This window comes from Anolis sagrei, chromosome 3 (genome assembly GCF_037176765.1).
Source record: "Anolis sagrei isolate rAnoSag1 chromosome 3, rAnoSag1.mat, whole genome shotgun sequence".
NCBI classification, from domain to species: Eukaryota; Metazoa; Chordata; class Lepidosauria; order Squamata; family Dactyloidae; genus Anolis; species Anolis sagrei.
Genome location: NC_090023.1, coordinates 199,600,904 through 199,614,311, shown reverse-complemented (window position 1 = coordinate 199,614,311; position 13,408 = coordinate 199,600,904). Strand labels below are relative to the sequence as shown.

At 38.6% G+C, this 13,408-nt stretch overlaps 1 protein-coding gene across 1 annotated transcript in view; it reads left to right on the top strand.

The window, feature by feature from the left end:
• The window catches only part of LOC132770144 (uncharacterized), a 282,948-nt gene that overhangs the window by 166,814 nt on the left and 102,726 nt on the right, over window positions 1-13,408 (top strand). Inside the window, exon 45 of the mRNA XM_067466268.1 lies at window positions 11,667-11,843. Coding sequence (XP_067322369.1) covers window positions 11,667-11,843 — 177 coding nt within the window. The remainder of the gene's footprint in view (window positions 1-11,666; window positions 11,844-13,408) is intronic.

Here is a 13,408-nt window from a genome sequence, read left to right as displayed (position 1 = left end):
CTGGTGGCCATATTTATGGGAGATTATGTCCCTTCAAAATTTGAAAAGTTGTATGGATTATTTTTTAAAAAAAATATATATTGCCTTAGATCTTTTTAGTCAGTTTCACCATGAGGAAAAATACAAATGGATGAATATGTCCCAAAATGATATTTGTAAGAACTATTCCAAATATAACAGACTCTCAGATAATGGTCACTGACCAACACAAAGCAGGGCACAAGCGCCCTAGGATGTGAAACACAGCTCCCCAGTGAAGCAGTTACTAAAAAGCAGATTAGAAAACAGTTTAAAACCACAGATTAATGTAATGGGTATGGAACCGGGGGAAGGGGGAGAGAGACTGATAGGAGGGGTCAAAACACTGGGGGGGGGCACTAAAGGGGATGGGAAGGGCACATTACAAGTCTAGTAGCATTTCAGCTGTAACATGTTGCTCTAACTACATTCCCAACAGGGTCTTGCTTTGTGGGGTCAATCATCATCTGCATTATTTTAGGTGTTGCAGCACAAAACTTAACAATACTCTAAGTTGTTGTAGTGCTAGAGTCTGAAAGAAGCAGGGTGGAATAATATTTTTCACAGCATCCTGGGCATTGTAGTAGCCATGGTGTAATGAGATTAGTTCTAAGGGAACATTCACGTTTTTAAAAGGCGAATGTTCCCAGGTAGGTTAAAGGGCTGTCTGGATGCACTCTAAGTATTATAAATGTGTGGTGAGGAATGTCTCAGATGATTATTAAGTAACATGACACTGATTCAGATCTTAAATCCAGAAAAGATAGACTTTGTTTTTATTAGATTTTACACTTAAATCTCACCTCAATATTTTGTTTAACAAATATTTGCAGATGCAAGAATTGGGTATGAATTGGATATCGATCTTCCAAGGGGGTGTTCATGACAAAAAATCCTATTGCCCCTCCCAAATGCAATATGATGTAATAACCCTCTCCACATTGTATATTAGTCTTCCACTCTGCAGTGATTCCATTTCTCCCAACATTCTCCTCCAATTTCTCTAGGATCACGTCTAGAACTCTAAGATCTTCCTAGTTTCTATCTCCTTCTGTAGGGATATCCCTGCTAGTGCTTTTATGCTAAGTATAATAAAGATAAGCGACACACTGGGCAGGGGGGACAAGCAATCCCACCTCTGATCACCAGTGTGAAAGTTAACGTTCAGCTGGACACTACTTTAACAAGGATATATGGCTGTTAAGTGACCAACTGTATTAACGATGTTAATGACCGATGTAATTAGGTAAATTCGCCGCCACCACCTCAATTATTGTCTGAGGAAAACATAAGTGTGAATGTCAAATTAGGTAAAGTTTGTTCAAGCCTTTAGTTCTTCTGTAACAACTGCTTCTCTCACCGACTGGACTGAAATAGAGTTATCTTTAGGCTAACAGAGGTCTAATGATTGTGATAGATCGAGGCAGACACCAGTTTAAGATGAAACTAGAAACAGGTTTATTTAAACTTGATGAACAAAGCAACTCTTAATAAGAGTGGTACAAAAGCGTAATGTGGTTACTTGAGGCTTAGCTGTTTAGACAAGCAGTCTTTCTTTAAGACTTTAACTTTTGTTCCCTGTGAGTTCCTTGCTTCACACTGTTCACTAACTCTGACACAGTGTGTCCCTGAGAACAGCCTACTGACTGCTTCACAGAGCAAAATAGGCTTTCCTTCACTGACCCTACTCTGTACAGTGAATCAGGAACCTTTGCCTTTCCTATGCTCTAACCCTCAAGGCTCAGTTCAAAAGTTCTCCCTGTCTAAATTCCTCTCAGCTTCCTCTTCCTAAATATACTTCTACACTCTTCGATGTTTAAAGCTCTTCTCTCCTAGCTTGTCAAAAAGACACAGCCTTTTTCCCTCTAAAAGCTAGCTCCACCCCTGACTGCTCTAGCCAATCAGGAGTCAGCTGACTCCTCCCTCTTGCCTCTTGGCTCCCTGCCTATCTCTGAACGTGTCAGCTACTGACTTTCCAGGCTTCGGCCTTCCTGGCAAAAAGGTTAGATTCACCACACTAAGCCACATTGGAAGAGAAAAAGCAGAGAAATAGTAATAATAATAATAATAATAATAATAATAATAATAATAATGTTAGCCTGATTTATATCAGTTCCCTGCGTCTCATATTACTGATAAATTATTGTGAAAACAGCTAACAGTTTCTTACCCATATTCATTTTCTTTTTGAAAAGCTCACTATCAAGAACTTACTACTGGTAAGTCTATAACATTCTTTTACAACCTAAACCCAAATTATTCCCAGTTGTCATGACATATCTATAGTTTTTCATCTTGTCCTTGTTCCCATTGTTGTTCATCTTTATATCTCAACTTTTTCCCATTCTGGGTTTCAAAGCAGCTTGCAACAGTTAAAAGAAATGCTATTAAAAATCATCCATTTTTTTGAAAAAATAATTGAACAGTAAATAAAATATAACTCAGTTTAAAAAATAAAATATAACTTATTTAAGACTAGCTACTACTTTAGACTATATTTTATAGGAAGGAAATGGCAAAATTACTTCTTAGTATTTCTTCTAAGAAAACCTTATGAAATTAATGGAATTGCCATAAGTCCACTAGAAGGAATAAGTTTTTGCCATAACAGAAGTTTAAGAACAAGTATCCCAATTCCAGTGCTATTGGACACCAAAACAAATCCTATAAATTGAGCGTTTCTGCTTTTTTATCAGGTAATCCTGCAGTTGTAGAGACCACAATGGAAGAAAGCTCTACTAGTAAGTATGGATAACATATTTTCTTTTGCAATATTTGAGGTATTATGGATGTTTTGAGTGGTACTTTGAATTAATTCCCTATTTGAATAGGAATAAACATTGCAAAATTGATCCTGGAGATGACACACTCAATGTATATTTCTAACAAATGTGTGCATTCAATGGACTGTAAAAGGTATTATTCCCCATTGCCATCTACATTAGAATAATTTTCTCCCTTTTGGATCCAAAATCTACACTCCAGCTTGTTATCAGGATTTCTCCTTCAATATCCCAATTTTACCAGATAGAGATTAAAAGGATATTTTTTTTAAAAAAAAACAACAACTTGATTTTTGGTAAAACAAAAACAAAGCAAAACAAAACAAAAAAAACATTTCTGTTTTAAGAAACTCTGACAACAATCCTGTACAGATTACAATTTGTGCTGTGGTCTTCCATTCCCCCATTTATGATTGAATGCCACAGTCCCCAGAGATTTGGTGGAGTTCTTGGTCCTTGTGGACAATCACTCCACTGTTTCCTAGTCCAGTTTAAGTTTGTCTCTTCTCATGCTATTGAGATCTTTTCTTTAAACAATTTCCAAAAAGTGACCAGTTTATCTCTTTTATTGATTTTCCCGTATTTTTCTTCAAAAAAAAAGTTAATTTGTCCATGTCCTTAATCTCCTTTAGCTTGACTATCCAGTCTTCTACTTGTGGAGTTTTGTCCATTTTCCAAATTCTTGCATAAGATATCCTTGCTGCCGTCGACATATAAGTAAATAAAATGTCTATATTTGGATCTGAAGTGAATTCTGAATCCGTAATATTTAATAAGTAATATTCTGGTTTATTTGGGAATGATATTTCCAATATTTTTTGTGACTCTTGATGTATATTTTTTCAATAGTTTTGAACTTTCTTACAAGACCACCACATATGAAAAAAGCTGCCCTCTACCTCATGACCCAGTTGTTCAACAGTTCTAGTTGATTTATATTTGAGAAAATACTGTATTGTTATGTATTAGGTAGGATCAGAGCCTCAAGTGAATTAACTACATAAAACCTATAGCTTATTTCTTTCAAAATACATAAAGTCAAATAATGCATTGTCAAAGGCTTTCATGACCGGAATCACTGGGTTCCTGTGAGTTTTTTGGGCTGTGTGGCCATGTTCCAGTAGCATTCTCTCCTGATGTTTCACCTGCATTTATGGTAACTATCCTCAGGGGTTATGAAGTAAAATAATGTAAAATGGCTATTTGAAATTGGGGGTTCACATCTCCTTCCTTGTTCCCTTCTCCAAGCAATGCCATAATGACACCACCTTTTAATGGCTCTCTTGCTATACCAATTGCTCCCCGTCAAAACTAATACGTTTTTCTCAAAATAATCTGGTTTCTCTCTCATTTTTTGCAATAGGCTACAAAAACACCCAGTGTTCAAACTTTAAACATTATTTCCATTATGTTGTTATCCTTCCTCCACTTCAACAATTTTATTTTTCTCTTTCTTCACACAATTTGTTGGAGTTTTTGGTTTCAATCTAGTATCTTAAATTTTTTGAAGAGGAATCTAATTATCTCTCATATGAACACAAAAGGCAGAACATTCACGCCATACTTCATCCCTTCATGTTGATACATTTACAGTTTATTATTCAATCGTAACAATACAAAGAGCTAAACTATTTCTTCATTTTGCTTATATTTTCAGCATCCACCTTAACTGCCATAACACCGGAAAGTAAGTTAATACTGATTTCCTTACGTCCTTTTTCTGCACATTCTAGCACTAGTTTTGCTAGAATATTGAGAACTACGGTTTGAGGCTGGATCCACACTGCCATATAATCTAGTATTAAATTCCAGATTATCCGAACTGGATTATATGAGTCGACACTGCCATATAATCCAGTTCAAAGCAGATAAACTGGAATCAAATACTGGATAATATGGCAGTGTAGTTTGGATCTGAGTGCTTCAGTTTGGAGAACGGTTCATTTAGACGTGATCATTGCAGAAGGCAGAAAAAGTTCTCAAAGGCATAGAATGAAAGATGTTGCATTATGAGGGTCTGAAACAAATGGAAGACAAATGTAACTGATAGGGAATAAATTTAATATGACTGAGTGTTCTGTTTCCACAAGAATTTAATGGGTGTATTCTGTGACCACGAATTTTAACAAACTATTTTCAAGGACTTCCCACTTACTTTCTTAGGTGATCCTAAGTAAGTATGACGACCTTCCAAGTGTAGTGTCTTGGTGGCGAATACGTAGATAGCCGTGGAGGCCTGATCTGCATGTTCTTCCGCAGTGAGGACATCGGTTTCCAGGTGAAAGGCGGTCGCAGTCAGGATTGGCTTGATGCGCCTTCCTCTTGGCACATTTCTCCCTTTCACCCTCAATTCGTGCCTCTTTGAATACAGCAGCACTGCTAGTCACAACTGACATCCAGTTAGAGTGCTCAAGGGACAGGGCTTCCCAGTTCTCGATGTCTATGCCATCCGTTTTTGGGTTAGCTTTAAGTCATCTTTAAATCTCTTTTCCTGTCCACCAACATTCCATTTTTGAGTTGGGAGAATAGTAACTGCTTTGGGAGATGGTGATCAGGCATTTGGACAATGTGGCCAGATCCTGTTTTACAGGCGTCTAGCAGGATTGGGAGGACAACAGCTTTATAAACAAGCTCCTTGGTATCCCTCCTGACAGAGCCGTAGCCAGAAAAAAATTTCGGGGGGGGGGCATTTGAAAATTTGGAGGGGGTTAATCTTGCCTCCTAGCTCATGCTGAAGCAAAGAGCACAGCAGGGGGCAGAGCAGTTTTCAATAGCCTGCAGCTCTGCCCCTGTCAACCACCTCCACCAAGTCTGGCCTCCTTAATGAGAGCATTCAACACCCCCCCCCAACTAGGTTGCTTCGCTACATCGGCTATCGCTGCAAGTAATGACAGGGTGAATAAATTGTCAATATTTGCTTGAGATAGTGCTTGCAGTTCTGGAGGGACTCTTAATTTTTTGCGTCTCATAGACTTAGCATGGGGATTTGGTTAACCAGTTAAAATTCATGAGTAAACCATGTTTTTTTAAAACCTGAAAAAATGGGGGGGGGGTTGACCCCCCCTAAACCCCCCTCCCTGGCTACAGGCCTGCTTCTGGATGTCCCGATCCTCAAATACTCTCTCCTTCAAGGACCTCCCACACAGGATGCATCTTAATAATCTAATTTGGAAGTAACTAAGACATGAACTACTTTCATCTTAGGTTAGAGGTATTTCAGCTGCCTTCCACATGTTATTGAATGAGACAAATATTGCTGCCCAAATATTGAAAAAAAATCATGTCCAGGACAAAATGATCCCTCTAGAGTAGTGTTTCTCAACATGTGGGTCCCCAGGTGTTTTGGCCTATAACTCCCAGAAATCCCAGCCAGTTTACCAGCTGTTAGGATTTCTGGAAGTTGAAGGCCAAAACATCTGGGGACCCACAGGTTAAGAACCACTGCTATAGAACGTGTTATTTCTATCAAAATCAGTGATCCCCTCCCCTCCTGTCATTCACATCCAGTTAAATGACTTCTCCAAGGAGCTGTGAACCCCCAAATAAACACAGATGGGTGCTTAGGTAGGTAATAAGGACAACAGAAGCCATGATATAATATTACATCCATATAAAACTGCAACAGGGTTCTAATCACAGTGGTCTACTGAGCATTTAACATAATGGTGCGTTCTTCCATTCTAATCAGGTACAAGCTAAATATTACACAGCCTTTTGTTTGTGATTCTTCCCATTCTCCCTGTTGCATTTCTTTTTAGTGCAGTTAGATTCCATCACTGAAATCTGTAACATCAAAGCATTCAATCTTGAAAGAATCTTTACATTCTTATCTTAAATATAGTTCTGTTTCAAACCTTCTTCAATAGATACTATGGTAATAGGTTCGGATAGGACTAACAGAATTAAGCCTGATTTTATGTCAGTTCATTGAGTCATATATTGCTAATGAATTATTCTGAAAACAACTAACCGTTTCTTACCAATGTTCATTTTTCTGTTTGAAAAGCTCCCTCTACAGGACCTACATCTGGTAAGTCCAAAACATCCTAAAACATCCTAAACCCAAATGATTCCTAACTGTCATGGCATATCTATGCTTTTTTATCTGTCCTTCTTCTTATTGTTCTTCATTATTATATCTGAAATTCTGGGATTCACAGCCACTTACAACAGTTAAATGCTGTTTGAAATCATCAATTATTAAAAAAAATGTAAATAAAATATAACTCATTTTAAAAGATTGTTAAAAAGAAAAAAAAACCAAATGTAACAAAATAGCCCAATGTTCTTACAAAATCCACAAACTCAGGCTAAGTTGTTGTCGAAGGCTTTTATGGCTGGAATCACTGGATTGATGTTCATAATCCATGTTCAAACCATGCCAAAGTCCATCGTCACTTATTCTGGAAATGCTTGTGTGCAAAGCCATGTCTTTACCTTTTTTCTAAAAACTAAAAAGGATCACGCCTGCCTGATGTCACTGGGGAGAGAGTTCCACAGCCAAGGGGCCACCACTGAGAAGGCTCTGTCTCTCCTCCCCACCAATCGCATTTTGACGAGGGTGGGACCGAGAGCAGAGCCTCCTCAGATGATCTTATAGTTTTAGTAGGGTCATATGAGGAGATACATTCTCTCCTGGTGTTTTGCCTGCATCAATAGCAGGCAACCTCAGAGGTTGTGAGGTCTGTTGGAAATGAGGATAAATTGCACATTGCCAACAGACCTCAGAACTTTTGAGGATGCCTGCCATTGATGCAGGTGAAATGTCAGGAGAGAATGCTTATTGTGAACCGCTCTGAGTTGCCCGAGGGCAGAGAAGAGCAGTATACAAATGTGGTAAATAAAATAAATAAATAAATAAATAAATAAATAAATAAAATGCTACTGGAACAAGGTCATATAGCCCGAAAAACGCACAGCAATTCAGGTTAAGTTATTTCTTTCTTGTTTTGTAGTGTCCCAGTTTGCAGCTGTGTTTAATTATGTCATTCCAATATAAACCAATTTGTAAAGGACTGTTTTTGTTGTTGAAGTGGTAGAGCAAAGCATTTGTGCAAAATGCATCCCAATTTCATTTTTATTGAAAGATCCCGAAAGCATCTTCAACAGATAATTGCACATTTGATCTGTTAACATGTACATGTGTATGTACGTTACTGATAAATTGTTCCGAAAGGAACTGTTTCAGTGTTCATTTTCCTTTTTAAATAGATTCCTCACCAGTACCCATGAGTACTCATGGTAAATCCGTACCTCTCTTTTAGATCCTAATCTTAGATTATAGTGCATCTATATTTTTACTTGCTGCTAATTATTATGTTAGTTCTAATTATTATGCTTAGACTACTGCAACACTCTCTACATGGGGTTGCCTTTGAAGACGGCCCGGAAGCTCCAACTAGTCCAACGTGTGGCAGCCATGATGCTAACAGGAGTGGGACGTAGGGAGCATACAACCCCCCTACTGTATCAGCTCCACTGGCTGCCGATCTGCTACCGGGCTCAATTCAAGGTGCTGGCACTGGCCTATAAAGCCCTAAACGGTTCCGGCCCAAAATACCTTACTGACCGCCTCTCGGCCTATGAGCCCACGAGGACTTTGAGATCTTCCGGGGAGGCCTTGCTCTCGATCCCGCCTGCCTCACAGGCATGGCTGGTGGGGACGAGAGATAGGGCCTTCTCAGTGGTGGCTCCTCGGCTGTGGAACACCCTTCCCGTGGACATCAGGCTAGCCCCCTCCCTGCTAATATTCCGCAGGAAGTTAAAGACCTGGCTATTTAAGAAGGCATTTGACCAACAAGTGCAATGACTGGCAATTGACCATAGGAATGGAACACTGGAAAAGAGATCGGATTGTGGCTTGACGATGAGACGACTCGGAATGTAGTAGTGATTTTGTAGTGATGTTGTTGTTTGATAAGATGTTTTTATGATTAGGATGAATTGTACACTGTTTTGCACTATGTCTTGTTTTCTTGCACTTGTTTTCTTCATGTTGTACACCGCAATGAGTCGCCCTGAAGGGCTGAGAATTGCGGTATATAAGCGCAGTAAATAAATAAATAAATAAATAAATGTTCCATATATTTTCTGTTGAGGATTCATTTAGAGCAGTTTGCAACAGTTAAACCAAATGTAACCAAATTTCATCAGGCAATGTTTAAAATACAATTGAAGTACAAAAAGCACTAAATATTAAAAACAAATAATTTAAAACAACAATAAATATAATGTCATGGAACCTGGAAAGCCTTTTTTCCATGAGCTACACTTCTGGAAGCCCTGCCAAGACAAAAAATGTTTTCATCTGCCAATGAAAGGATAGCAGGATGTGTGGGTGATAGTTTAACCTCTTTAGGAGAAGACTAGAAACTGGGAACAGCCACAGAGAAGCCCCTGTCCTGTATCCATGCCGGACATACCTGTGAATATGGTGGCACAGAAGAAAGGCCCTTCCCAAATAATAAAATAAACCTTTATTTTGTATACTGCTCTATCTCCCCGAGGGGACTCAGGGCGGTTTCCAGCATTGTAAATCATTGCAATAACCAACATAAGAAAATGCAAAAATCATCATAAAAGTATAAACAAAGTACTGAATAACAGTCATACATATTAAAAATTCAAAGCAATTTCAATACTAATTACATTGGGCAGCTCAGCTTCCAGTGGCCAATATTCCAAAGTGGGCCTCAATAACTATGAGTGGGCTGGGCTAGTACAACAAAGTAGACTAGGGCCCAGGGAGTGGGTAAAGAGCAAGCATGATCTACCTGATAGTCAGGATGGGACCTGGAGCTGTTTATTTCCAAAGGGTGCTGCATAACCACATAACCACAAACATAGGACTGGGGATGAGGGTAAAGTGCATAATAAGGGCCTAACTAATGGCCAGGGTGGTATCTGGGGCTCTTCATTTCCAGGGCCTGCTAAATAGCTATAGTAGGGCTAGACCAGGGCTATATAAGATGAGATATTAGCCATAACCAGATTAAGGAACTGATTCAACAATGAACTTTTATGCTCCCTCTAGACAGTGTTCCCAACCTTTTTTGACCAGGGACCACTTTGACCAGGGACCACTCTCCAACATTAGTACCAAAAGGGTTACAAATCAATTTTTGGTCAACTTCAGATTCGGTTTGGTTATTTGGGGTGCTTATTTAGAAAATTGCAATGGATAGACCACATCAGCTCCAGTTTTTGATAAAGAACTTATGCAATGGTGAGTGATGGAAGGAATGGTAGGCGGTATGAAAGGAGTGGAAATAAAATAAATAAAATAAAATAAATAAAGAGAAAGGAGGCTCACGGACCAGATTTTTGTTCTCGTGGCCCACTGGTGGTCCACATCCCACAGGTAAAGAACCACTGCTGTAGACATTTTGGCAGCAGCTCTTTGGCTCAGCTGAGGCTTATGAACACCAAAGACAGCCTGGTGTATAGTACATTAGAGTAATTCTACTTTTTCAATTATACCATATAACAAATATTTATATTTGTTTGCATGATGCCATTTTTGTTTTGTGATTTCTCGAAGGTCTATGTGGTGGCAACATCTCATACCCCTCTGGATACCTCTCTGGGCCATTTTATCCTGGAAACAACATCAGCGAACAGTGTGTCTGGGAAATTAGAGTGGAGCCCTTTAATTACATATTTCTCCATTTTTTTAAGATTAGGTAAGATTAAGGAAGAGACAGACTTTTTGTTTTTTCCTGCAGGTTGAATATATATATATATATATATATATATATATATATATATATATATTACTTTAAGCCCCAAATGTATCTGAACAAGCTGTTCGGTTTGTATTCCTCTGCTTGATGCTATAGAATTGAAGATTTAGGAACCTGGACATCTTTGCAGTTCTTCACATGATTACTTTGGTTGTTTTTTTTTCTTTTACAGATTTGTAAAAATACCCTTGTGATAAACTGCAGGGGTTGTTTGTTGCTGTTCATCTGTAAGGGTGATTTTTTTTTCATTTTCATGGCTTTTTTCCCTATCAGATGAAATTATGACTATGGAGTGAGAGGTTCTGTGAGTTGTAGTTCCAAAAGTAACTTTCCCAAGCTCAGCTGTTCTGTAATTTGTAGTCACAACAGTATAGATCAGGGCTGAGAATTCATAGCTTACTGGAAAATACATACTTTGGACACAAAAAAGTCCTGGTTTCCTATTCCATATCTAAAATTTGAGCCAGCAAATGTAGCGGCCTGAGTTCTTGATTAGGAGTGTGGGAGCTCTGGGTTCAAAACCACACTCTACCATGGAAGTTACTGGGCAACTTTATGAAGTTCTCTCATTGAAATGCCCCCTCTGAACATTTTTTTCAATAAAACTTCATAATAGTTTGACTTTTGGGTCACCAAAAGCAGAAATGACCTGAAGGCGCAAAACAGCAAACATGTGAGAAGGGTTGGATGCTAGGTATGGTGGTTCCTAGAGCACCTCCGTTCTTTCCTCACATGGAGGATAACATTCTGAACAAACATCATTACAAAATGCTTAGGACTCCCTTGTGTCTAGAAAGAGCTCTCATCTTTGTAAAAATCACCTTTCACATAGGGAGAGAAAGGTCCATGTTTGCATATAGTGTTTATTGGGTTCCTCAACACGCAAAACATAGCCTGACATATTGGAAAATCATTGCGAGTTGGAATAAAAAGTGCTGAGCCATTGACTCAATATTCAACAGAACCCATTGACCCAACTTTCTATGAAACATATATCATTGAATGTGGAATCAAATGTTCTTTGTCTTGTTTAGTATGGTGTTCTCGTGAATAAAATGATGACATAGCAAGTCAGGAAAAGTAACTTCTTACTTACATCCACACAGTCTGGTCTGCGGTACAGAATATGTTGAGATTATCGATGGAAACCTGAACTCCCCTTTTGTTCTTGGAAAAATGTGCTCTGAGATCTATGGCAACTATAACTATACCTCCACTTCCAACACAATGACCATTCTGCTGCACAGAGATTCAGATTTATCAGGATACGGCTTTGATGCTTTTTATAATTCTGTCCAAGGTAAGAGCTATCTACTTTACTACTCAAGTTCACTTTAAACTTGTGTTCGTGTTTATTTTTAGTACAGGCATTCCCCAAGTTATGAACAAGATAGGTTCTTTGTAGGTTTGTTCTTAGGTTGAATTTGTATGTAATTTGGAACAGGTATATTTTTAAGTGTAACTCCTGCCAAAAATAGATAGATAGATAGATGGATGGATGGATGGGTAGATGGGTAGATGGGTAGATGGATAGATGGATAGATGGATGGATGGACGGATGGAGGGATGGAGGGATGGAGGGATGGACGGATGGACGGATGGACGGATAGATAAAGATTTGGATAGCACAGGGAAGGATTAAAACCCCTGTGGTGTTTGTTTTGTTGTCTATGTCGCTGTTCAGAAGATTTCTCCTCACTTTCTGTCCCTGTGATAATTAGATGTTTAAAAATTTGCCTTGTGACGGAAACAATTTTTAGAGTTAAAGGTTCAGTAGAGACACCATTTCCCCATGATAACTCTTTCAGTAGTGAATTCCCCTTCCTAGTGGCAGATTTTTCTCACTTCCTATTGTCTCACTCCCAAGTCAGATGTTTGTAAGTCGGGGACTGCCTATATTTATGTCTACTTTTCAGCCACGAAGTTTCCCAGAGAGGCTCACAAGTAGTTAATTTGACAATATCCAATCCTCAGGCTTACAATCTAATGAAGACATGACAGACACAGATATGGGAATGGCATTAACTGAGGTTTAAGCTTGGCATATGCTGCTGGTTCTCCTTTCCCTCGGAGACCATTGCAATAGCATTGGAATGGAGCAGTACCTTTTCATCTGCTTTTGGGACTAAACATGATGGAGCTGGGCCTGCCTCTTCTTCTCTCCTTTAAAGGACAGAATAATGGCATTTGGGATGGAGAGAAGTCCTGTCATCTGCTTCTGGGTTTAGGCTATGTCTATATTGTGTAAATATTTTTAATATTAGGAATAGTAAGTATTAATGTATTTGGAAGATTTCATGTAATCTATCTATGATCATATATGGGTGGGTTTAAAAAAAAAATTCCACTGCTATAGGACACCAAAACAAAGCCTAGAAACTGACCATTTCTGGTTTTTTAGCAGCTTCTTCTGCAGTTCCAGACACCAGTCCAACTGCAGAAATGTATGAATCCCAATTTTTAACATATTTCAGGTCTTATTGATGTTTTGAATGCTACCTTAAATTAATTCCTTATTTGGGTGGGCATGGACAGTTGGCAATGTTGTGCCTGAATGCATACATTTGTTAGAAATATAAACTTAGTGTGCCATCTTCACACTCAGTTTATATTTCTAACACATGTAAGCATTCAGTCAATTTTAGAAAAGCATTATTTCATGTTGTCATCTACTTTAGGATAATTTTCTCCCTTTGGTATTGAACAGCCCACAAACCCCAGTTTGTTTCTGGGTTGAGGAACACTGATAGCAATCCTGGACAGATTAGCTTCTTCACTGTTTGAAACGTGTTCTGTGCAAAATTCCCAAAACAGCATATTCTTCAGAGGAAATGCAACAGAAATAGCATTTTCTTCACATGTATT